Here is a 26,001-nt window from a genome sequence, read left to right as displayed (position 1 = left end):
GGTCTATTATTATTGATTGTATCATGTAATATTTGTACACTTTAAATTAAATCTCCTAGTTCTTATATTTGCCTAAATTAAGGTTAGCTTGCAATGGGCTTTCGGATCGAATACATGAGCATAAGTAGCAACAACACGTTACAATCATTTGCAAATTGTTGTATGAGATGGTCTCATCGAAAGATGAACCCTATACATAAATTAAATTATCTCATTGAAAGACAGTCTTTTATAAGAGTAATTCAATAATAAATTAAATGGAAAGATAATCCATGCAATAAAGGAGTAAGCGTGATGTTCATTATTGGATCCTACATATATAATCTTTATATATATCAATTTCATATAAAGAATAGTAACAAAAGTTATTAAATGTCAAATAATTAAAGTTAATACTTGTCTTAAAGTTTATGCAATAAAAATTTTATGAAATAAAATTATAGTGTACTTTGATTAGTTAAAAATGACCTTGTAAATTTGAGCAACTTTTGTAAGTGTTCAATCAAAATATGTATATAAGTTGTACTATTTAACCTATATAAAGACGCTTTTTTAATGAGAGTGAGATTGTCTCATACAACAATTTGTGTTTTAATTTTTAGGAAAAATTATCGTAAATAATACAACCTTTTACTGATTTTCCTACAATAATACGAACTATTAATTAATCATGAATAATATTAACTAACAAGTGTATTTTTCACTCGTATACAAAATGACTTCTAACATGTTTACCAAGTTATCCAAAGAAAAAATTAAAAAATATATATGAATGATTAGAAAAAAATCAAAAACAAAATCCCATCTCCAATCTCCCCACTCCACCCACCCGTCACCCTCAACTGCACCCACTGCGAGCAAACCGACGGTCGGAGATCCACCCAACCCACACACCACCGGAGACCCTTCCAACCTACCCTTTTCCGGCAAACCCAACCCACCCATATTTTCAATGCCATTGACCCTTCCTACTTCCAGTGCCTTAATCCTATTGCCTAGCACCACCCCCACCATAGCCAGCCCAACCTACGACACTAACAAAAGCTAAACACCGGCGACCAAAGCGCTACCAAAGAAGATAAAGATGAGGAAGATTAAGATGAGTGGTGGTCGAATCTGGGTATCGTGGTGGATGGCGTAACTAGGTTATGGATGGGGGAGTTGGCTGCGAAGGGAGTAGAGGAGGGGTGGGGGTGGAGGCACCGCGGTGGGGTGGAGTAGTGGTGGTTGAGAGGATGGGGGTTGGGATGGGTTAGTGAAGGGGTAGGAAGGTTGGTTTTGTTTTTTTTTTATTTTTTTTACAAATGACTGTTTGCTTGTGGAAAATAGTCAAATACATATATTAATTGGTATTATTCATGAAAAATTAATAGTTCGTATTATTGTAGAAAAATTAGTAAAAACTTGTATTATTCATGGTAATTTAATCCTAATTTTTATATAACAACGCAGAACAATAGTCCTTTTCATCTTATTCGAGATTTAAATAGTTATAAGTCATATCTAAATATATCTAGTAATATTTGAGTCAGACCCATTTATATGAAGCAGATCTGAATTTGAATTCATTGGATGAAAATTTTGGACTCAATATCAAATCCACCGAGTTCAATGGACAACTTTATTGGAAGACATTTTAAGGGAGCTAAACAGCCTAAAATAGTAGGCTTAAATGCAAACTCTTAACATTAAATTTTAAAAATGAAAATATTGAATGTGTAACCTAAAATTAAGATTGCATCAAAAAAATAATTCTATTAAAATTTGCTATTGTGAACCATAATCATCCATAGTTGGAATAACTTCGTTTAGGGGAACTTTGAAATTTGAGTTTTTTTTTTTTTTTTTTTTTAGTTTTATAGTTGTTTTTTGGCTTTTATATTTTTAGTTGATTAAATAACCAAACAAATATTTGATAAATTATTTTTAACCTTAAGTCTACATTCAAAAATTACTAATAGTAGTTTTTTTCATTAACTTTTATCTTTAAACTACTTTTTTCTGTATTAAACAATCAATAAATAATTTTGTCCAAATTTGTCCATTATTCAAAAATTTATAATCAATCATCGTGATTTGTTAATTACCACAAAAAGGCAATAATAAAAAAATAAGCAAAACAAAAAAGATAATTTGAAACAACAAAATTCTTACACTATCAAATTCTACCACATAAGTGAATGATTTATTAACATTACAAAAAACTGTTATTTACTAAAAGTAAAACCTTCTCTATCAGAGGAATTAATAAATTGTGTTAGAGATTAATGCCTCCGGAACACTACTTGTAGAGGAGAGGTGTGGCCAGTGAACCAGTGATAATAAAACCTAGCTTAAAAAACAAGTGAGAAAAACAGAGCAAAATCAAGTAATCAATATCAGAATTCAGAAGATGGGAGTTGAGAAGGAAATCATCAGACCTGGAAACGGGCCTAAACCCACACCCGGTCAAAAAGTCACCGTTCATTGCACTGGTTATGGTACTCTCTCTTTCTTTTTTTCTCGTTTTCTATTTCTCGACGAGGATTAAATATGAAGTGCGATATATTGGAGATTGGAGTTTTAGAGTAGGAATTGTACATTTACTATCTTTTTGCTTCAATGTATATGATATTTTATTAGGGTTTTAAAATGATTGGGTTTTTTTGGATGTTAATGTGTGAAATGTTGATTTATTGGAGATTTAGATTTAGGAATTGGAATAAATGTAGGAATATGTTTGATTGAGAAATGATTCTAGATTTGATTAATTTAATTATTTTTTGAGTAATTAAGAGGTTTGTTAATCATGAAAAAGAGGGGAAAAACTTGACTGTTGCAAAAATGGGTCGGTTTGGTTTAAATGAATTCAGATGAAAAGTTCCGTTCTTGAAGGCAATTCATGACGAATTATCGGCTTAAATTGTTTTGCAAACCTAGGTTTCCCTTTAGAAATCTGGTTTGATTGTTACAAAAAATAAAGAAATCAGGAGTATTATTCTCACCTTTGAACTGTTTGTGATCTTGGATTGGACTACTGATTGTATTGCTTTGTTATTCTGAAGAAATTTAGTCTGAAATTGTTATCATGCTCATCTGATTCACCTTAATGTTTCAGGGAAAAATAGGGACCTTAGTGCTAAGTTTTGGAGGTATAACTATTTCATTTGCTTAATCTAGTTTGATTTTTTGCTATGCTAATCTGATTGTGATTCCATTTTTCATTATGTTCATTTGAATTTGGTTACAGTACAAAGGATCCTGGGCAAGAACCATTTGCATTTAATGTTGGGAAGGGAAATGTGATTAAAGGTATATTAATGTAACCCCCTTGCCTTTCTCAATGCTGTAATTTTATATGCTGTGTCTTTGATGCATAGTAATTCGCTAGTCGTTTTATTTCTTTTTTGGTTTGTCTTCAATTTATGTTTCGGAGAATTGGGTTTTCATCTTCGTTGTAGTTTCCAGTTCCTGACATGATTGACGCATGTATATCATTGATTTTTCAAAGCTGTTGAAATATAGGAGTAGAATAGTTACTTAGAAACCCTATCCCTATTGATATGTCAAGATGCAAGTTTGAAAACGATATCTATAATGATTTTACTCTTGTGTAAATATTGAGTTAGATAAATTAGCCTAAACGAAGAACCACCAAATATTTGACTTGGTATATTGAAAACCCTTTGTAATATATCCTTGATGTCAAAACTAATTTTTACAATGTGGGAAGTTATTTTGTTCACTTGATATGATATTATTCAGTGCATCAGTGTTAACCGTAGAGTGCAGGCTAGACTGTTACATATTTATACGAGATCAAGCTGCCCATATTTCTTTTGTTGGAACTACGTCTTGCTGATTGTGCTTATATGGAAAGGAGAAAATGCCAAATCATTTTATTAATTTTCTTATTAATTAGATGAGAAAATTATTTTCTAGTAAAACTTTTGATCTATGAACAAGCTTCCTATACTGAGTTGTAAAGCGTAGTGAAAAAGGGTGTTGCTTAAGGATATTAAACAATAAAGGGTATAGTGCTTAAGCACAATTTAAAGATTTTAATGTCATTTAGTTACATTTAGTGAATGATTTGGTTAATGACTTCTGTTCCCAAGCTTGTATTATTTCTAATGGCGTAGATTACTGTGCGGTCTACTTGATCTGTTGTGCCAATTGCTAAGATTGCATTCTGTTCAATCAACATGTATTTCCTTTGTTTTCAGACAAAAAAAATAGTTATTATGTTATTAATTATTTCGTGTAATGATCTTGTAGGATGGGATGAAGGTGTGTTGGGGATGCAAGTTGGTGAAGTTGCTCGTTTAACAGTGAGTGTTGCTACTCTTCTATTGCTTTATCAACTGTGTACAATTCCTTTTACGTAGGGGTTATGATGAGTATAGCCTTATTGGAGCCAATCTATGTCACTTAATGTCTGAGACCAAGTAGAGTTTGTCAACAAGCCTGCAAATTTTAAATGTCGTAAAAAAGATTATTAAATCATAAATTTTGCTTCTGATTGTGTCTGTGTGCCTCCATTTCGGGCTTGAATGGAGTTTCAAGCCGAGCTATGTTTTGACATTTTGAGCATAGAACTCAATTTTGAGTTGGACCGAACTGAGCCCAAGTATTCCTAGCTCATTAACACGAGAGAACCCCTAGGTGTGTGGATTTTCTGGATCAGTGTAACATAATTTGCTAGCTAATTCACATTTTTGAATTCGTGATTCGCTCAAATTTGCCCAAGAATAAACAAAATCTACCATAATTCATTTTTTTCGATTTGCGATTCACGAGGAGATCAGCGAATCATGTGACACTGTTCTAGATTCGAGCCATTTGCTAAACCTGTGCATGGACTAGTAATCAATACAGTTTGTACCTTAAATCAGTCTGGAATCAACCTAAATTTAAACCGAGGTGGTTCACTTTGTTAATCTCATTCAGAATTTATCGATGTAGTCTAAAACTGAACTGCCTGAAGCCCTGAACCCTGACCTAAGGTGACAGTTCTAGACTGAACTGAGTCCATGTCCCTTTGCTAACCCCAATAATGTGCGAAACATCAGTCTTTTGCCCATTACTATAGAAATCTTTTTGCTATTGAGATGATCCGGTTGCTTACGTTGTCCTGTTTTGAATTTCAGTGTACTCCAGACTACGCTTATGGTGCTGGCGGATTTCCTGCATGGGGAATACAACCTAACTCCACTTTGGTATTCGAGATCGAAGTGTTGAGCGTTGGTAATTAGCTGCTTTCATTTAGAAAACTCTTTTAAAAGACCGTGAATAAAATGTAGAACTATTGTTTCCCGATTATCATTCCGACTTAAACATGTATCGGTCACGATTTCATGGTTATGTATGCTTATCTTATTGCGGATCAAGCAGATTCAAGCTTCTATGATTTCAATTGTGTGTTAACATAAGTAGGTAATTCAAGAGATATTTCATATTTGGCTATCCCTTTCGAAATCTATTTAGTAATACATGGGGTTAGTCGTTTAGATGCCTAAAATACATGTTTGCCACGGAATGTGTCATTTTTTATGGACTCTAAGACACCAAATTTTAATCTCAACTTGTGTATTAGATTGGACTTATGTTGGTTTTTATGCTTTGTTCCAAAACTTTTGAAGGTATATGTTAAAATAACTAGTCAGACAATTTAAATTGAAGATTGAATGTTCTAATTTCAAAACCATTTAATGTAAATCAACTAGTTTAAATGACTAGTTAGAATCAATTATTTATAAATTATCTACTTAAAAGTTCAACTTTAATCAACTATAGTTAAGCTATAGAGCTAGCATAAGGTGCTTTGGGGTAGTTGTTCCTTCTTCTTATATTCAAGTGGAATATTTTGAATCTTAACATGATAAGAGGTGATATGTTTAAATATCTACCACGCCTCAAATTTAAGTAGAATATTTAACCCCAGGTATGAGGAGGGCTTGTGTTGCATCATACGTCTAGTCTAAAAGATTTTTGCGTTAGGGGTTGTTAGAGCATATAAAATATCCTGGAGGAGGGTTTGTATTGCATCCATACTTTTAGTCCAAAAGGTTTTCGCTTTAGGGGCTGTTAGAGTATATAAAATATCCTGAAACTTCAACCATAAGCTTAAACTTTTGGTTGTATTGGTTTATTGACATGGGATCTGAGCTGATAGTTTGATTAATAATTAAAATAGTAGGTTTGAATAGAATAACGTTCTTACCATAATTGATTGCTCCCACATGCGAACTTGACGGGTGTTCGCATGTGAGGGAGGTGTTGGGATAGTTCATCCCACATCGATGAATTAATGATAGTGTGCGCATTTTAGAAGTCATTGAAGCACTTTTTCCAATGACTATATGATTTTGGGATAATATTTCCTTGATTTATATAATATGGTCACCTCATGTTATTCTGATATAATAAGTCCAGTCTCAATTTAACGGTCTTAGACCCAAATTTTTTTTAAACGTTCATTTGAAAAACTTTTCATTTAAAATTAAGATATATGTTATCTGAAAAAACTAGAAAAATTATTTTTTTTTCTTAGACAAACTAGAAAGTTGCTTCTTTCGGTTAGAGGTTTCATTATTTGTTTGCTTTGCCACTAATCTTTTTTTCATTTTTTTTATAACACGTTAATTTTAATTTTCACAAAAAACAAATAATTTGATACAAAAATGAATCTATTTTTAATCATAGCCAATAAACAATTTTTTAAACTTTTAAAATAACTCATGATTGTATTCTCCACGAGGTGGTTGACGAGAAAATCACTAACCCTTACAATCACGCCGAGGGCTAAAAAAGAAAAATGAAAAAAAAAAGAAAATTAAAAGTAGATTGATTAAGCTAAACTCTAGGGTATGTGTGAACATTAAACTAGGAAATTAGAGAATAATTAATCCATCTTTGACTATAAGATAATTTAATTATCATAGCATTAATGAATAATGAGAGTTCCCCTAGATTTAAGGCTTTAATTTTTTTGGGTAGTGTGCTTAAAATTGTGGGACCCCCTTGAATGTTACCAAAATGGTAGACCTCATAATGTGACAAATGAAGTTGTGAATTCTTTTTATATTTGTTTCCTCCACTTGAAGCAAATGGCTAATAAAACCAAGCATGTTATTGCTAATAATACATTTCAAAATAGATTAATGAATTTTTAAATAATTCAAATGATGAGTTGTGAATTTGCTAGATTTTTGGCATTTAAAATTATTCTAGATTTTAATAATTTTTCTTAAAAAATATGGATTTTGATAATTTAATTAAGTCCTAATTCCTAAAAATAAGTTTTTAAACCGAAGTAATATATATTGTACTCTTTTCGTTCTCATTTGATGTTTATATCTAGTTTTTGCACATTTTTCAAAACATGTACTCAAAGCTCCATATTTAAGAATGTACTTTATAAAAAATTATTTAAAAATATATATAATAAAATTTCATATGTTAAGACGAATATAACAATATCTCACATTGATATATTTTAACTTCTAAATATACATGACAAATCATGTATAAGAAATCACTTTCAAATTTTTCTCTATAAAAACATATTCTAACATTAAGTGGGAGGGAAGCAAAAAATATTAATTTTTGTGTTGTTTGAAAGTCGATTGATAATTCTTTAGTCCTTTTTGAAGAGTGTAACTGTATATGTATATTATAGAAGTATATCTTGAAAGGTTGAGTTAGTTCATTGATATGATATTAAAAGCCAACATTATAAAAAAATTATAGGATACGAATCTAAAATTGAAATTATCCTTCAAATTCACATGAAATATTTTAAACTTTTGATTCCTAAACAATAACCTTTTCAATTTTAGATAATTCATTTTTCCACTTGAAATTCTTTCGATTTATTTTTATTATAACTGTCGTGATTTCAAAATTTTTTTAGAGTTATCCGATCATTTGTTTAGACAATGTCGTACAATGTAATATGTCTATATAATGAGGTATCTAATAGTGGAAATACATTAAGCTAAACTTATTTGATAAATCATGTGTTTTTTTTACTAATATCATTCAAATTTAATACATTTTTTTGAATTATAGCCTATAGGATATGCTAAGAGAAGGAAAGAAAAGAGGCTATGTGAGATTCAAACTCAAGTAAAAAACAGGCCTCTTATATGTTTGGGGTAAAATCGATCGCTTTCCTTTAATACTCCCTGTGAACGGAAAACGAGAATTATCTGTTATTTTCTCTCATCCAGATCCTACTTCCGAATAGAACATTAAATATGATGATTATAATGATAATATTTACTCAAATAAAAACAAAATCTAATTCTCCATCAAATTCCATGCATGAAAAAATCATGCAAATTATCTTGATTATAATATAGAGCTTTGACATGGATATCTCACCCAACTTATTCATCAATCTTTCTGGACGGCTGCATACGCCCGTACTGTCTCGTTTTGTGATTGATATTAATAATGATATTTTTATTTATAATATATCGCTATTTTGGTAATCTATTAAAATGATAAAAATTTTATTTAAAATTAATTATTTTTTATTATTAGATTTGTCATTAGTGCATATTAAATCAGCATAGAATTAAGTCCATAAAACACTTTAAAGGACTACTTGTGGTGTGAAGTGTGAACCCATGTCAAATACCCATTTTGTAATTTTCAAAAATGGTTAAAGCACTCCTACAACAGTAACTTTTACTGTTATATATTGTCATTAGTCATTACAACAGTAATGCCACTACCAACAAATTATTTATCTACTTATATATTATTTTTTATTTATGAATTTACGTTTCAAATATGTTCAACGTAATGAACTAATTTAGTATTTTCTTATTATGCATGATAAAAAATAAGAGTACATAGAAATTGTAAGGATTTAGAATTAGCTAAGTTTGGTCAATCACAAGCTATGTCTTCCTTCCAACTTATGGAAGCTACATATCATGTTTGCTACTAAGAAATAATTCAATACACATATTCTATTATTGTTAATAAAGTAAGAATGAATATGTTTAACGTCCTTAAATATTGTATTTGATAAACGATCAATAGCTGGCAGTTGATTGTAGTGATTTATTTAACCAACTTATTTTAAATATACTAATATAAACAACTTGTTGTAAATTACGTCACCTATCATAACAAGTTAAAATATTTTCACTAGCTATCTTACAAAATATAAATGATCATCTAGCCAACTAACCATTAATAAGTCTAATATAAACTAAGACTTTGTTAAGTTCACCTTAATAAAAGTAATAAGCAAAACTCAATTTTAATCATTACAATAAGCAAAAAAATAGCTTTAATCAGTAAAAATCAATATTAATTAGTAAAAACTACTTTTAACTAATAATTAAAAATCAATTTTAATCAATAAAAATTAATTACAATTTTAGTTAGTTACAATAAGTCAAAATAAGTAAAAATCAATCGAATCAGTAAGAATCAAGTGAATTAAATATGACCTTAATGTAAAATATTTTATGTGCATCACTTCTCATTAATCTCTTCAGTAACTTATACTCTTCACTCTCAACTTATTAACAACGTCAAATAAGCTATTTTATTAAACAACTTGTAATTTTTTCGGCATATGTTTTCATTCAATTAATTTTGGAAGAATGGCAATCCTCAATAGTCAATAGGCATGCAATCAAATAGGAATACTTTGATTAAAATTACCCGTGCGGTTGACAGTGTCAAGTGTCAACACTGTGTACCAAAAAGTATTGGTGGGTAATCCAAGTAACCATGTCAATAAAATCTCTCTAAAATCAACCTTGTGTTTTCTTCCTTCTTTTTGACCCTTCTTTATTACTCCCATTGCCTGAACTTCTCTTCCTCTCAATAAACCCTCACCTACCACTTATTCTCATACAATCTTTCCAAATTCCACTCCTCCACTGGATGTTCTAAATCTAATCAACTATTACTTGTTAAATTTCCTACCTTTCTTTGGTTTATTCCCCTGAATTTTGTTGGTAAGTTTTCCTTTTTAAACTTTGCTTTTTTTCCCTTTTTTTTTTGATGAATTTTGGAAGTGAAATGAAGTAATTACTTGTTAATTTAGAGTATAGTTTGAAATTTTCGTCTTTTTTTTTTATGGGCTAATTTCTTGGGTTTAATGGGATAAGTAGATAGAATTGATATTGGGTGTGGTTTAATCTTAAAACTCTTGTTAGTGAATTATGAGGATGTGGGTTTTGTTTCTGCTTCTTATATTTATCCCTTTTTGTGATTGATTGAGTGGGAGATTTGGGAATTTGGTAAAATCATAAAGATGGGAAAAAAACTTGGTTAGAATTTTTGACATTTCATCAACCCATTGCCATCGAATCGCTCCCACCTATGGGGTTTGAAAGGGTTTGTTGTACGCAATCTTACTTTAAAATGGATAGCAAATAGATTGTTTTTGATAACCTTGGTTGGAAACATAATTCACAATATTATATATAAAAAATACACGTGATTTAATGAATCATTTTCATATATCCGAAACCAAATAACTATATGTTGTTCTGAAATAAAGAAATTTTTATTGACTAGATTGTTGAACAAGGTAGAAAATAAAGTGGGTACTGGGTTAATTATGTAATACTTGCTTTTTGTTGCTGCTTAGGCATTTAAGCATCTTGATTTTAAAGTATTAGTTTGTGATTTTGTGCTCTTTGTTACTTGGTACATAAAGAAATGAAGAATCTTGAGTAATATAGCTTCTAGTCCATAGTTGTATGTCTGCCTTTTTTATTCAGGAAAATATGAGTTTGAAATATTACTTTGTTTATTACTTTGACATGATCTCTATGCTTAATGTTGGCATGTTATGGGTAGGGGATTTAGGGCCTGAGCCTGCCTTGTCCATGACCCGGTGACTTGATTAAATACTTTCATAATATTGAATTGTATAGCATATAACATAGTCGAGTTGGCTATGTATACATGTTGAGATGATTATTCGTACCCTTTTATACTAAGTATTCTGGATTCGCATGTAGTTATAGGTAGGGGTTGTTATTCCCAAGACCCATAATTTTTATTGGCTGTTGTTGATCAATAATATATGTAAATTGTTCTTCTAAAGTTTCTGTCATTTTTCTTGCAGGATTGTGTTTTGAAAATTTAGGGATAGGGAAGAAACAGCATGTGCTGGCTCTGTTCTTCAATTGATGTGCACCGATACGTCATATCTTTGAACTTGTGGTGCAAGGTTATCTTGTAAAGAATTATCTTTTGCTGTTATATTTAACCTGTCATCAAGTGTTTTGTTTTCCACATTTGCCATGGGATCCAATCACATTTCAGTTGTTCCTTGGTTCTGGTACATTATCATCTAAACCCAAATTTCGGTATAGAGGTTAATAGTTTAGAGCTCCTAGCATCTTTTAGGTTTCCATCATTGTCGAAAATTTAGTTACCCTTTCATTTCAACTCTAATTTTCCTTTGTTTATTCGACTTCTTTTATTCCTTTAGAATCCGCCTTTTTGTGTTGCTTGTAGTGGTGTTTGAATATTGCTCATATTGAGGGTATTATCCGAAAGGGTTTAGTAGTAGTGATGGTGTGCCAAGGAGCAAGCCAGTCAAGATTTCGGGCATTGAAGCATGAGAATGGAATCGCAGGAAAAGCAACCATTATAGTTAGAGTTATAGCATGCTATCAACTTTTACAGGATTGCCAGGTATGTCTTGACATCGTTCTTTGTCTTCCTCTAAGTTTAGTGTATTACTTCAAATATGATATAGCACAGGATTTTATCGCTCCCTTAACAACTCCCAATTGGTAAACGGTAATAAATGACTGCAATTATCATGATTTTGTATGCTATGTTGTGATATGAAAATTTACACGAACTCACTCTTACCAAATTACACATAAGTTTATTTCTATTGTCGTTTATTATGGCTGCTAAATGAGCCGTACTTGTTGACAAAATTTACGCTCTTGTTCATATGATGATTGTAGCCCGACCCCATATTGTTAGGATTAATGCTTTGACTTGTGAGTTGTTGTTATTGTTGTTGTTCATATGGAGATCATTGGGATTTTATAATGATGCAATTCATTTCTTACTGTTTGCAGGCTGAGTACTTCCGTCATTTGCTTAAACCTGTTACGTAGATTTTCTTTGCACTAGACGTTGTTTTGTTTTCTGCTGGATAGTTCGGTTTTATTTTTCTATATTGTAATCTTGCGGGAGAGACTGAATATATAAGCATCTATAATACTGGTTAGTATCTGAACTCTTCTCAATCGATTCTCATAGAATAACCAATTGGTTTGTGTTATAAGCAAGTAATTTTCTCTATTTTTGCAACTAGGTGATTTTTTTCAGTTTAATGTTTGAGCTGAGCGGCTCTCGGCTTTATCAGCAAAGGCCCCCTTGGGAATTGTCTGGTTCCACGGATTGCATGATTGCACCTATTGAACACAGGCAACACGAGTTTTTGCCTGCTTCGTTAAACCCTTACAGGGTATCAGCAGACTTGGGTTTGCATGAATTCGGATTCTATGGCTTGCTCGAAAGAGGCCTTACTACTGACGGTAATGGCTCGATACAGAAATCCTTTCCGTACATTCAAGCCTCACTTCCTCAAAATCAATATCCTGGGGAACGGAGTCCTTTGTTCCCCGCTCAAATTAATGAGAAACCAACTTCACTTGAACAGCCTTCTGCGCAACAGAAGAAGTTTCTCATATTTGATCGGTCAGGAAACGAAACTAGGTTAATCTATAGTTCTCTGCATCCTCGGGTGGAGAATCTGACTACTCCACTGGGTTCTGCTTGGAATCCACCTGAAAAGTCAGTTGGTGTGTACCACCACTATCTTGCTGATAAACAAGGAATAATTGCGGAACAAGCTTGGACTAGGACTCCCGCTCTTTGTGAGGAATCGGGTGAGAACGAAATCATCGATGAATTCGATGAAATGCGTGAAGACTCGCAAGAAATCAATGCCTTGCTTTTTTCTGAGGATTATGATGATGATGATGACCATGACGATTGTAATGGTGAGGAAGACGATGAAGTAAGCTCTGGTCACTCCCCATTAGCCCGAAACAGAGAATCTGAAAAGCCAGAGGACCAATCGCAAGAGGTTGAAAATGATCTTGATACTGAAGGGGCTAGTTCAGCGAGATCTTCCAAACGTCAGAAGAACCTTCATGGTGAATATAATAATAGACTACAACAAGGTCTAGCATACGAGGGTGTCCGGGATTTTATTGGTGCTCTTGATGAGGGAGTGTGCCCTTCGGTTGGAAACAAACGTGATAGAAAGGATAAAATCCATGATACGTTGAGAGTCCTTGAGAGATTAATTCCTGGTTTAAAGAGCAAGGATCCATTAATCATCCTCGATAAAGCAATCGATTATCTGAAATGCTTGAAGTACAATGCTGAATCCATGTCAACAGAAGACCTCTGACAGCTCCAGCTCCAGCTCCAGCTCATTCGAAGCTTTAAATTGAACGATCCTTCCATACTGAGGTACACGGGAGCTTCTGTGCCGTTTTTCTAATTTAGTCTGTGTCATTTACTCATCTGGCTAAGGATATGTTGTGTCAAGTGTCGATTTCGAATGTTTTTAGAGTGGTTTCTCATATGGGTCATCTGAAACAGTTTTTGCGAAGTATTCGAGTAACACACTTTAAGAGTCTAAGGTCGAGGAATTCAGCTTATAAGTGGGTCAGTCTATCCATGTTCGACGTTATTATCCTTTCACGGGGGATTGTACATATTATATGTAACATAATTGCGTAATAAACGCATGATGACTTCACGAGAGGTTTACAAACGGAGTGACTCAGTTCAAATCAGGTGGTGATGTTTTCGTAAGAAAGCAAGAGCCAGCCTCGTCGTTGACGAGTAACGATGAGTTTGGCTTTTTGAGTTATTCAAAAGTCTTAAATTTGTACGCATGGGAATGACTAGTGCTTGGTTGTGCTGGAAAACAAAGAGGGACCCTGAACATTTGAATACAGATAAAAAAGGAAGAGAAGACTAAAATGGCTGCTTAATAGCATGCGCATTGAGTACTTTTAAGACCCTACTTTCATTTCTTTTTCAAACTTCTTTTTACCTCTTCCTCTTGAGCTTTCAGTTCTTCAAGTGGGTCCCATTCCTTTTCTTTTCTTTCTCAGCCTGAATTGATTAGGCCCCATGGGCATGGCCTATGCTTTCATCAAATCTTGTCTTAAAGTGTTGTGTTAGTGGTTTACTTAGTTATAGTCATGAGTTTGTCTGTAATATAGAATTATGTATGTTGCATTTGTGAGATCTCTATCTTATCATGTATTGAACCTTGCTCATTGTAGGACTCTTTCTTTTGATGTACTCCTATTTATTGTATTACTTTATCAATTTGTTTTGAAGTCTATTTGGCATATGAGTGTTGGTTGGAGTTTTTGGCCGGTTTGATAAGCTGGAAGTATTAATTAATTTGATAACTATTACTCTTTCCGTCCCATTAGAACTGCAACATTATTCTTAAAAGTTCTCACATAACGTAATGCTACAATCTCAATGTGCCATATGAGTAATTAAGTTCTCTAAGTCATTTGTTATTGAGATGTTTGCTTAAAATTAATTGTTAGTTTCTGGGTTATTAGAAAAAGCGTTAACTACTAATATACTAGTTCATTTAGTCGATTTTAATCTTTAGTGATTAAGGCTCTGACATTATAAGTCGGTTTTTTAGTTGAATTGGAAATTATTTACCAATCACGTTTCTTAACTGTTGGTCATTCAAAAAGTTATATGTTAACCAAAAAGCCATTTGCAAACACACTTAGTCTAGCGATTAGTTTTGTATTGCATTTTTTTTTTATCACTGGCATGACCTTGTGGTTTTGATCATTTAACTTCTCATTAAAGAGTCTTTCTTTCTCGTCTCAACTCTTCAGCGTTTCACCCATCAAGTCAAATTTATTATATTTTATTATTTTTTATCGAATCTAAACATATAATTATGCTAAATTAACATATTGATCAATCAAATACCAAAGTTGAATAGGACCTAATTTGAAATATAAGAATTAATCAACTAAATGTTGATCTCTTGTTAAATTGATAATTCATTGTAAGGTTTAAGGTCATAAGATGATGTAGCAATGCCTTGTTTTACAAGAGAAGTGTATTGTAATGTTAACCCTATTGTTATTTTATGTTGTGCTCCAAAAGAGAGTGTCTCCTTGCTATTTGGATGAGGGATTTTTGGGACCCATTTAGATCATAGTGGATTTGTTATTAAGAATTGTTTGAAATTGTGGGTACCATTCATTGTGAATGAATACAAAATGGTGTTATAAGTACATTCATGACTTTGGCTTATACAAGCACCCACCTGCTTGCCTTCTTATGGTTTTCTTCAGGGCAATGATAAGCTTTTTAAACCTTTTCTCATTGGATGCATCATCTATGATGAATCTTATTACCCCTTTTCACAATTAAAACACCACATACATTTTATAATTTCAATGTCATTAAGTAACTCTCTCATAATGAGGTTTAGAAGGAATCAGATGTACACAATCCCACCCTTATTATAAATAAAGAGGTTGTTTCCGATTGATCATTAATAACAAACATCATCTACGTCTTCACAAAAATAAGAAATGCACATAATTTAACGAGCCACTTTACTATAGTTCATAAATATCTATACTTTCTTTGCAATTATGAATTTACTGATTGTAACATATTGTGAGAAAATTATTATTGAATGATAATTTTATAAAAAATAAGAGTAAAAAGTAATTGAGTTGAAATCTAATTAAAATACGTATTTTGAACATATTTTTTAAACCTAGATGGACTTTCATAACTTCGTATCTTAGTTTCATCCATGTACTCAAAGCTTTCTTAACAATTTTTTTTTTTTTTTGTGATTCAACCACAAATTTTAATTTTTTTTTCTTTAGTTTGTTGAATCATAAAACTAATAAAATTAGAATTTCTTATTTCTATATCTTACCACCATGATTCGTGTGTAAAAGTTTTAGCCGTTTTATTTTTACACATTAATATATTATGTTCAAATTCAACTCAAACTTGAGTATGGATTATGAAAAGTTGATGGATTACTATAATTTCAAATGCAAATTATTTATCATTGTCCTAATTTTTGAAAAAAATATCCAATTATGTTTAGAAAAATTGATATAAAAACTCCTAAGTCCTAACTTTAGTCTTTAGGTACTCTAATTATAATCTCAATTTTGCGTTTTTATCTAAAAACTCTAACTTTAGAGGTATCATATTTTAAAACATCTTACTTATGATCAATGAGAAAACGAATATGTTTCATCTATTTATTATATTAGTACATTTATAGTTTACTTTTTATTTTTTTTAACACAATTGAAATTTTTAAAATAATATTTCGAAATTGTGATTTTAAGAATTAAACACTTAAAATTATGGTTTTCCTTTTTTTCGTTATTATTATACTTCTAGCTTGATTAGATACCTATGAATGTGAAAATGGTTTGATAAATCATGAAATTCTCTCATGAAATGTCTATATTTTTGGACTATTCACAAGAAAAGAAGGGAGTCGTTGCATCATCATACAATTCACATCAATGAGCAGAACATATTTCATAATTTCAAGGCTGTCTTTCGTGGACTATCAATGAAAAGGAGAGGGACACAATTCACTTTTTTTTACGTAATTTAATATGTTATTTTTATTATGTATATAATAAATTATATATATTTAAAAATTATAAAAAGTTAATATTATGAAAGTATATAATTGGACGATTCAAATAAAATCCCACTTAACTATGTCTTTTCTTACACATTCGCCATAATATATAAAATAAGCTTGAACAATGAATATTATCCAAAATTGTTATGTAGTGATTATTTCAAAACAGAGAAAGTATACTACAAACTTCAAAACTCCCTCTATCCCTATGAAATAACACTATTTAACTTAAAAAACACTCCTATATTCAATTAATTGGCGCAATTTCATAAGGATAGAAGGAAGACATGTAGTCTTTATTAATTTGCAACCTCATAAAATGTAACAAAAATTAATCAGGCTTATATGACATTGTTTTATCATAAAATGAGTATATATAAGCACTTTATTTCTCTATTTGATCACTTTAAGATGTAAGTAATTGATTTAATCTTTAAGACTATAAAAGTGATTACAGTAAAGTTTTAATTAATCACTTTAATGTTAAGTTAACAATTTTGAGAGTACAAAAATTGACCACTTTAAGATTATAATTGGTCACTTAAAGATTATAAGTGATCACTTTAAAGTTATAAGTGATCAATTAAAAACTGTATGTGTACATTGGGCTAGCTCAGTAAAAATGATTTCATTTGTGAATACTTCCTCCGTTCCAATTTACTTGCAACATTTGCTTTTTCACGCATTCCAATGTACTAATTCAATCCTTAATATCTCTAGTTATATATAATAAAAAAATATAAAAATTTGATATTAATAATGTCTGCAATGAGACGAATCAAACCAGATCTCACTTGACTATGTTTTAACTTATAGATTAAAAACTAATCACAAATTAAAAGTGATAAATGAACAGTGCTATTTTTTCATGTTGCAACTAATATGGAACGGAATAAGTATTAAAAAGTGATATGAATATGAAGTCAATAATGATGAAACATTTCCATAAAATAAAATAATGCAAAATTTAATAGACACATAAAATAAAACACAAAAACTTGGACAAGACCATCACAAGTTAAGACGAAGTGTTTCATGCGCGTGTAACAACATTTTAATTTTCTGGGTATTTATCAATTTTGACCTTAAAGGTGATACCTTGAAGATCAAAATTGAAAAATGCCGAGAAAACGAAAAAATGCCCAAGTTGTTACATGCGCGAATTGGGCCGGTCTAAATTGATGGTCTCATTATGAGGTCGTTTTGTCCAAGACCAGTTGTAAAATAAAAAGTATTGCAAAATTATTGGCACATGAAGTTTGTTATCAAGGGTCAATTAAAAATAATCTCATTATTAATTTTATCATTAAGAATGATAAGATTGCATACATCCGATCTTCGACAAAAAATACCTAATAACATCGAGATAGTGAAATGTATGTATAGAAAGTTGAGATCCCGTGGATCATATTTGAACTGCCTAGTGGGCTTTTCACGCAGAGAAGGCTAAGGGCTGAAAAGAACCACTTCTTTTGCCAAAGACCCGCTGAGATGGTGTGAGCTAGAAAAATCTGGCCCTTTATTTCAATCAAAAGTATAAATACAACTAATCAAGATCATCATACCAGACCCAAATATATTCCACTCATACCTTTATTAAATCATACCTTTATTAAAAGAAAAATAAAAAAATTAAAATCAATAACAATTCGAAAATAACCTGCAAATGAAAAAAAAAAGTTAAAAAAGCAATATTGATATCACTTATAGTTTCAAACTCAATCTATAAACAAGTTAAAACAATATTTATTTACTTATATTAATTTGAAATACATTTTTTTATTTTAATGTTTATAATAAAGGTGTTAAATCTTGATTTATCTACATGGTGACTACATTCATGTATGTTAGGTTCAAATTCTCATGTATTTTAGTAATTTTGTTATATTTAGATGAATGAGCGGGTATATTTAATTATTTAAATTATGAAATTCAAATTGAACACATAAGAAAATGTCTTGGAGCCAACGACATTATAGACATAATAAGAGAAAATGGTTTATATTAGTAATATCGAAAAATGAAATTTAAACTTTAAAGAGCTTATAAGAGAAAGAGCTAACTCAAAAATCAACGTGACTAATATAAATGAAAATGACATAAAATATTGGCATTTAAATGTTCATGTGACATTATATAGAAATGAAATTGTTTTAGGTTTGCAACATTAGTACATAAACATGTGCGTATTTCATTTTCAAGACCATGCTGATTGCTAACTTTCATATATGTCCACTGTATATACTATAAATCTTTAATATGGTCAAATCACATCATATTGTGATTTTAATGTCTATGGTATATTATAGCCTTTCCATATGGTTTATCCCAAATTATTATAATGCTACTTGTACAAAATATAATATTTTTTTGTCTTTAAAATGACACCATTTGACTTAAGAAAATTTCACACATTTAAATTAAATAACGTTATTCTGGAGGAAAGATGGAGTTGTACTTAATTACTTAAGACAAAATGTTCCTTAATGAACTAGGCTAAAATTGCACAAGTGACGTGAATTTTCACCCCTTTTTAATTTGCTTAAATTTAGTTTTGATCGTCCTATCTGTTTTGCTCATCTTAAAATAAATTTTAATTTTAAAGTTTTCTTTTAATCTCATGTGTATATTAATCTTCTATTCATTTAATACCAAATTTTCATCTTTCTCCTAAAAAAATTACAATTTACACAAATGAATTTATTGGGACGGAGTAGTATGGTTTTTGGTTGAGGCGATTTTCATGGACTTAAGGCCAAAAAAGTCTTATTGAAATCACATGTAATGTAGGAAGGTCCAGCCAACTTCTAAATGAAAAGAGGTGGTGTATGAATATGAACAATCATATGTCAGGAGAATTTACTAAATGACACTGTCAAGAAACATGGAACCCACCGTATTGCTGATGGCTGGCCGTCATTTAGCCTTCTTGTTAAATAATATGGAGATAAAAAAGTTGAGTATAGAGAATTTAAATAGTGATGAAATTTGAAATATGAGAAATAATATAAAGAGTAAAAGAAAATAAAAAATGAAGCTAATTTATTGAGACGTATTAAAGTAAAAAATAAAGCAATGGACAAAGGAATGTTAAGTATTTTTCTTGATTTTGCATGAATTTGCCAGCTTTTTGAAGAGATCTATCAATTTTTTGCTTGTAGTTTGAAGTTTTCAGGTGTCCTATTGTATAGAATTGAATAATATGCATGAAAGTAGTATAGGTGATAGTTAATTGATGTGGGAATTGGATTAGAAGTTCAAAGCAAGAGCAATTATTGGATTTTAATAGGGTTTTAAGCACATAGAATAAAGTACAAAATAGAAACACAAATATATAGTTTAGTGCCGAGAATTATGGGTTAGTATAACGGTTAAAACATTTTTGTTTCAGAGAAATGTTTGATTCTCACCACCTACATGATGGATAATTCCCCTCCCTTGCCTATAGGAGATTCTCCGGACTTCCACAATCAAAATTTAATATAAGTTGGTATGGAAATGGAATCAAATCCGTTACTCCGCCTAAGCGGAAGCTACTTAATGACATTAAAGTAGTGAAATATTATATAAAGTACCTAAAATTGGTCCTTGAGCAGACACACTTTTGTGAGCAAACTTAGTAAAAAAAACTGGTCGCAATTGCATTAATGTGGAATTTTCGTACATTAAATATTAGCACAAAAAACTATGAGATCTTCCTTGCACCGACTTTAAAATGACCTGAAAGCGTAATTGACTTAATTGTCAGGTTGTGTCCTTTGCCTCAAATCTGCTCATGCAATTTTTTTTGCCAATGATGTTTATGAAATTCCAATGTTCACACACAATACAACCAAATAATTTTCCTCTAGATCTTGGCTGAACATGCAATAATCATGTAGATAAACAGGGCTCAAGAAATGGAGTTCCTCCACCTTCTTGGGGTTTTCCTAGTCTGTTCTGCAACAGGCTGATCAGACACATCATAATGAGTATCCATATGACTCATTTTTGCAAGTCTACTCAATTTCTTCCACCCACTAGTCCATGCTGAAGATGAATAAGAATGCAATTTTGGCTTCACGACCATCTTATCGAATTGTTTTTGTAAACTCTCCATCTCATTTTGGAGCTCAACATATTTTGTTTTCACTGTTTCAAGCTCAAACTTGAGGGTGTTAATGTCTTTCTTTGCGGTTTCCCATCCTTCTTGGAATGACTGCGGTGTCTCTTCTAGAAGGGTCTTTCGGGTTGAGACCATGGGCTGAAATTGTGCATCTCCTGCACCGTCTTTTAGGCTGTTATTGGCTATTGCATTGCTTATCTTGACCTGCTCGGAGAAAAGGACTTGCACCACTACCCTTAAGGGAAGCCGCTCATTCTGTGCTGCATGCATACAAGCATCGATAGACAGTTTTTGACAGTCCATCACTCGACATAATCTTTTTCTTTCGTGTTCTGATAGTGCAGGGTGTGCCTGTATATTTCAGAAGTAAGCATAACATAGACCAAATAATTAGCATTAATCGAGAAATGTATATCGAATACCTTGAGATAGGAGTCGATAGCCCTGTACAGCCCATCATCACAAGTTCGTGCAGATTCAGGGAGAGCCTCGGCCAGGACTTGGAACTTGGTAAGCGAGAGATTCCTATCCCGAGCAATCTCAGTTAAGTAACTGTCAACGAGCTTTGCAACTCGTACCTTAGCGTTAGAAACACCGGCTTTTTGACTTTCCTCGTACATATTTTTATCTGTATACTGTCTGCTAGGACTACTTGCACACTCGGTCTGTTCCTGCACTAAGAAATGCTCGAGAAGTCTCTGAACTAAATCCACATCATACATCGTCTCACCCTTGTTATACGATGGTATAAGAAGATCTGATAAGGTAGCTTGCTCGAACTGCATACCAACACGCTTCTCGAGCTCAGTGACTAACGCGGGGGACACCTTTAGCTTGTTAGCCATCCGAAGAAGCCTTAATAGGAAGCTGCACGAAACACTGTCCTTTTGTGGGGGGATTATACTAATCAGGCTCTCAATGATCATTCTTTGATCTTTTGCTTTAACTATTCCAGAATCTTCCTTGTTCCTCGAGACTACCATGTGGAGCCCGCCTTTCCAGCTTCCGACTCCACCACCACTACTAGTGAGCTCGTCCAGTGTGGACTCACCGCCACCATCTTTAACAATACCCGGTATCCATTTAGATGCATATTGCATAATCGAAGCTCCAATAAGCTCGAATCTCATTCCTTTAACCTTAATGGCTGTTATTACACGAACAAAATGATCGATCCTTAGGATCGAGACATCCTCAAACCACCAATCCGGAGGCACGTGAACCGCCCTACTAGGGCTCGAGTCATTAAGATCATTCCATTTAGGACTAGAACCCTTTGCAGGTCTTCCTGTGTAATTCCACCTTATACCCTTAGGATTTGCACAGGCTTTCCAAGCAATAGACTCGCTACACCTTCGTACGATTTGGAGGTTTTCCGCCCAAGGCGAGAGCTTCTCACAACTCTTTAAAACAATGGTGGAGTCTCTCCAAGATGAAAGAACAACATAGCTTAAGAAGGCTTCAGTTTTGAAAATGAGATTTCCTTCTTCAAGATCTTCTGTCATCTCTAAATACTCTGCAGCACATCTGAGGCCAGAAATGTTGGATGCTGTAAGATCAACTGCAATGCCATAGCAGAACTTTGCTGCTAGCTCGAATGAGTCGATCCCACCAGGAAGATCATTTAAGTGTATCTTGTTTAGTTCTCCTTCATGTGCTTCATATATAATCCTATTCAATCTTCCACATCTTGAAATCAAAGGGTACTGAGGATTCAAGGAAATAGTTGGTATTTAAACTGTATATAAAGCACTTTCTGCATCAACTAAGTGTGTTTTTATTATTATTAAGAATTTTCTCCAGTGAAAACTGTTGGGATGGTTTATCCTAGAATTAAAGATGGTGTGCACTTTTTCATTAGAGCCATTTCTCCCATAGCCATATGATTTTGGGATGATATTTTCTTGGCTTATAGATTGTGGACACTTGTTTCTCCGATAATATGCTGACATAAACATCTTCATATAAACATCTTCATGATCTATATAATAATTGAGTATTAGAAAAATGATTTTAGGGTATGCTTGGTAAATTATTTTTCATTAGTTTTGTTGACTTTTGACTTTTGTTAAATGACTATTAAGCAGAAACCAAAAGACTATTCATTGACTTTTGACTTTTATCATTTTACCAGCATTTTCTCTAATACCATCGGCGGAACAAAGCAGCCAAGAGCCCCAAGTTAACAGTCGACAATCATTTGCCAAATAGAACCTATGATTTTTCTTGCATTGGAATAGAATCTTAGTACAATATGATTCACATGTTCTTGCAAGTATCTTTATAATTAGAAATAGAAATATGTAATATGATCTCTATAATTAGAAACACTAAGACATTGATTATAAATAAATTTGGTAATCAATCAAATCCCAGTACCAAAAAATATTAAAAACGCAAAAATATTCTGAAAAAAAGGTACCAAAACTGGCAAATTACCTTGTGTAAGTGAAAATTGACTTCACCAATTTGAACCAAAAGATCACTTGGAATATCAGTTGAAACAAACCTTTATGTTAAAAAAAAAATCATAAACTGCTTCAAATTAAGCTTCAAAATAAAAAAATGATAAAATATTTATAACATATACATACCATGATTGGCCTCTTTGCTGAAACCCATCAGTTTTAAGGCCATGTTTGGCTGGTATAAGAGCTCCATTTCCTGACTCTCTTCCTCTAAGAGATTCAGTTTCAGAATCCCACATACTGAAAACTTCCAAACTGCCCTTTAAACAAGTCTTTCAATATTTCTTATGACAGGAAATGGAGAATTAGTTGATGATGAAACAGGAAAACTAATAAACATGAAATAAACATGGGCAATGTTTGGAATTATTTAACACCCAAAAAAAATTTTCTGTTTTATTGCACTAACTCTTGCTATATACAGGCTGTTTAGTGATGGGCAAATATTTTCTCCAAACAAGAGTCTAACTGCTGGTTTTGGTACTATAAAATGGTCTGTTTGGAGATTTTGATGAATGATTTAGGGTAACAGATAGTTATTCTTCTTGAATCTGCAGCAGAACTAACTGGGAGATTTAGGTTTTGCTTTGTCTGTCTGTGTTATGGTACTGATAGCTTTTTAGTATGCTTATTGTTACCACATTTAGAGCTTTTATGATCACAAAGAAAAATCTAACATTCATTAATGTGTTGGATACAAGAATCAACATTGTGTGCCCACTTGGAGTTAATGTGGATAAAAATTAAAAGAATAAAAAATATGGAAGTATATCCAAATGTTACACTCGGTTATATATTATACTACATTGTAGAGGTGTTTTATTTGGTTTTTGTTACTGTTCTTTCATCAACCTTAATTTGTATTTTACGCTTAATTAATATTTTTTTTATTTTTTTTGTTTTTTATTACAGTTTTTAAAATAATTTTAAGTCTCAATATCTCTAGTTACGTATCATAAAAAATTATAAAAATGTAGGATAATAAAATACACATTAGGACGAATTTGACGAGATCTCAAATAGATATATTATTCTTCTATATATTTCTCAAAAACCATAGTCAAACTTCTCTTTCCTTAAAGTGAAATATCCTAAATGAGAAGATAATTAGAGAACGGAGTAAGTAATTAGTTAAAATATAGTCTAGTAATATTTTATTTGATTTATTTAAATGTAAACTTTAATAAAATTACTCTTAACTTATATAACTTTATATGATGCAAAGTTTAAAATATTAAAAATTAAATTATTGTATTAAATAGCGTCCTTAATTAAATTGGACATTTATAGGAGTATAATTGGCTTGTTAAGTCATAAATGTTACTAAAATGTTGCTTTTTGGATTTATTATAGTAGTTGTCTAACAATAGCCTAGGCCCCTACCTGTACATAATAACCACTCTATTAATAGTGTAATATGGTTTGTTTAATTACTAGCGTGCATGTTTTATTAAATTTTTTCACATATTTAATTTTTATAGTTTTATATTTTAACCATCTCAAAATATTCTATACTCATTTAATAAATAATATTATAAAGATTTTATAAATAATTGAAAGAAAATAAAAAAACATGTGATTTTCTAATATGTTAAATGATATGACCTAAAAAGTAAAAAATTAATGAATATTGATAATATTATAGTCATAATTAGAAAATAAAAAAGTCAAAGATATAAACACTAGTAATAAATACGATGATATCATCATTGAGTTTTTAAAGAAAAAAATTTTATTGAGAAAATGACACGTAAGCAATTTTAAAATGCGATGACATCAGCAATATTTTGTTTTAGTAATAGTTATAGACTGATACTAAATGGTGATGATTAGACTAATTTGCAATTAATTTTTTTAAAATATATCATGTCATTTTTATAGTGATAAAATTTTAATAATAAAAAATATATTTACATTTTTCTATTATCACTTAATATATTTCATAGTTTAACTGTTTCATACAAAAATTTATGATATATTATACTTGTTGAGTTAGTTTATCTGGAGAGTAAAATAAATAGACATACGGGAATTAATTTTCCTTTGGTCTTCGGTAGGGGAATCAATTCAACTTTGTGCTCAGCTCAAACTTTAATGCCCAATTATGGGCCACCAATATAGGGGTCCTTTCCCTTCGTGTCAAGATCATTTTAATATTTTACAATATGATATAGTGATATGTTTTATATTTGGGTTAATAGTCTAATGATAAAAAAATTTGGCTTATGAATTTTTTGTTTTGAAGTCATCTCGCCGTAAGACGATCTCATACAAAACGGACTTTTATTCTTCCATTTCTTGGATGGATTATTAGGGATAAACTTTGTTTATTTATTGGGTAACTACCCCTTTAAAATAGAAGTATAAATATCTAATATATATACATTAATGATTATATACATTTAAAATAGAAGTATAAAGATTATATACATTAATAATTTACATACTACCTATTAAAAGCATATTTAATTATTTGTCAAAACAACCATCAATTGCTGTCGCACGTAAGTAATTGCCTAGTGCATGGGTAGATATAACTAACCCTGATTACTAAATTTGAAGAATTTTTCAGTTTCTTTGAATATATTCAATCCTATTGTATATTAAGCATTAAATATACTTATTTAATAAAAAGACTAAGTTTAAATTAATTGATTATTTATAATTGATTCACTATATATCACAAGATTTAGAAGTCAGGAAATTACAAATCTTAAAATTTATTTTATTAT

The 26,001-nt window shown here is 31.3% G+C and overlaps 3 protein-coding genes across 4 annotated transcripts; 2 read left to right on the top strand and 1 right to left on the bottom strand.

Annotated features, from left to right (window-relative positions):
- Positions 1-2,254: 2,254 nt before the first annotated feature.
- LOC130797231 (peptidyl-prolyl cis-trans isomerase FKBP12) lies at positions 2,255-5,411 on the top strand. The gene is made up of 5 exons (XM_057659750.1): positions 2,255-2,480; positions 3,098-3,131; positions 3,230-3,291; positions 4,258-4,310; positions 5,130-5,411. Exons 1-5 carry the CDS (start codon positions 2,393-2,395, stop codon positions 5,232-5,234), a joined length of 342 nt encoding a protein of 113 aa, XP_057515733.1. The 5' UTR covers positions 2,255-2,392; the 3' UTR covers positions 5,235-5,411.
- A 6,664-nt stretch (positions 5,412-12,075) lies between these two features.
- LOC130797227 (transcription factor bHLH143-like) lies at positions 12,076-14,357 on the top strand. Its single transcript, XM_057659743.1, has 2 exons — positions 12,076-12,213; positions 12,305-14,357. The coding sequence occupies exon 2, from the start codon at positions 12,323-12,325 to the stop codon at positions 13,409-13,411; it is 1,089 nt and encodes a 362-aa protein (XP_057515726.1). The 5' UTR covers positions 12,076-12,213; positions 12,305-12,322; the 3' UTR covers positions 13,412-14,357.
- A 5,959-nt stretch (positions 14,358-20,316) lies between these two features.
- On the bottom strand, positions 20,317-24,030 carry LOC130797221 (root phototropism protein 3-like). Of its 2 annotated transcripts, none has more exons than XM_057659723.1 (4): positions 23,396-24,030; positions 23,241-23,310; positions 21,224-22,507; positions 20,317-21,152 (listed from the first exon to the last, which is right to left on the bottom strand). In XM_057659723.1, exons 1-4 carry the CDS (start codon positions 23,506-23,508, stop codon positions 20,589-20,591), a joined length of 2,031 nt encoding a protein of 676 aa, XP_057515706.1. In that variant the 5' UTR covers positions 23,509-24,030; the 3' UTR covers positions 20,317-20,588. The 2 variants fall into 2 exon arrangements, with proteins under 2 accessions (XP_057515706.1, XP_057515717.1); XM_057659734.1 differs by having other exon boundaries at positions 21,224-22,782; positions 23,396-23,466.
- Between the last annotated feature and the right edge of the window lie 1,971 nt (positions 24,031-26,001).

This window comes from Amaranthus tricolor, chromosome 1 (assembly GCF_026212465.1).
Source record: "Amaranthus tricolor cultivar Red isolate AtriRed21 chromosome 1, ASM2621246v1, whole genome shotgun sequence".
Classification (NCBI taxonomy): domain Eukaryota; kingdom Viridiplantae; phylum Streptophyta; class Magnoliopsida; order Caryophyllales; family Amaranthaceae; genus Amaranthus; species Amaranthus tricolor.
The sequence above is the reverse complement of the archived record's forward strand: the minus strand, read 5'-3'. Positions and strand labels throughout refer to the sequence as shown.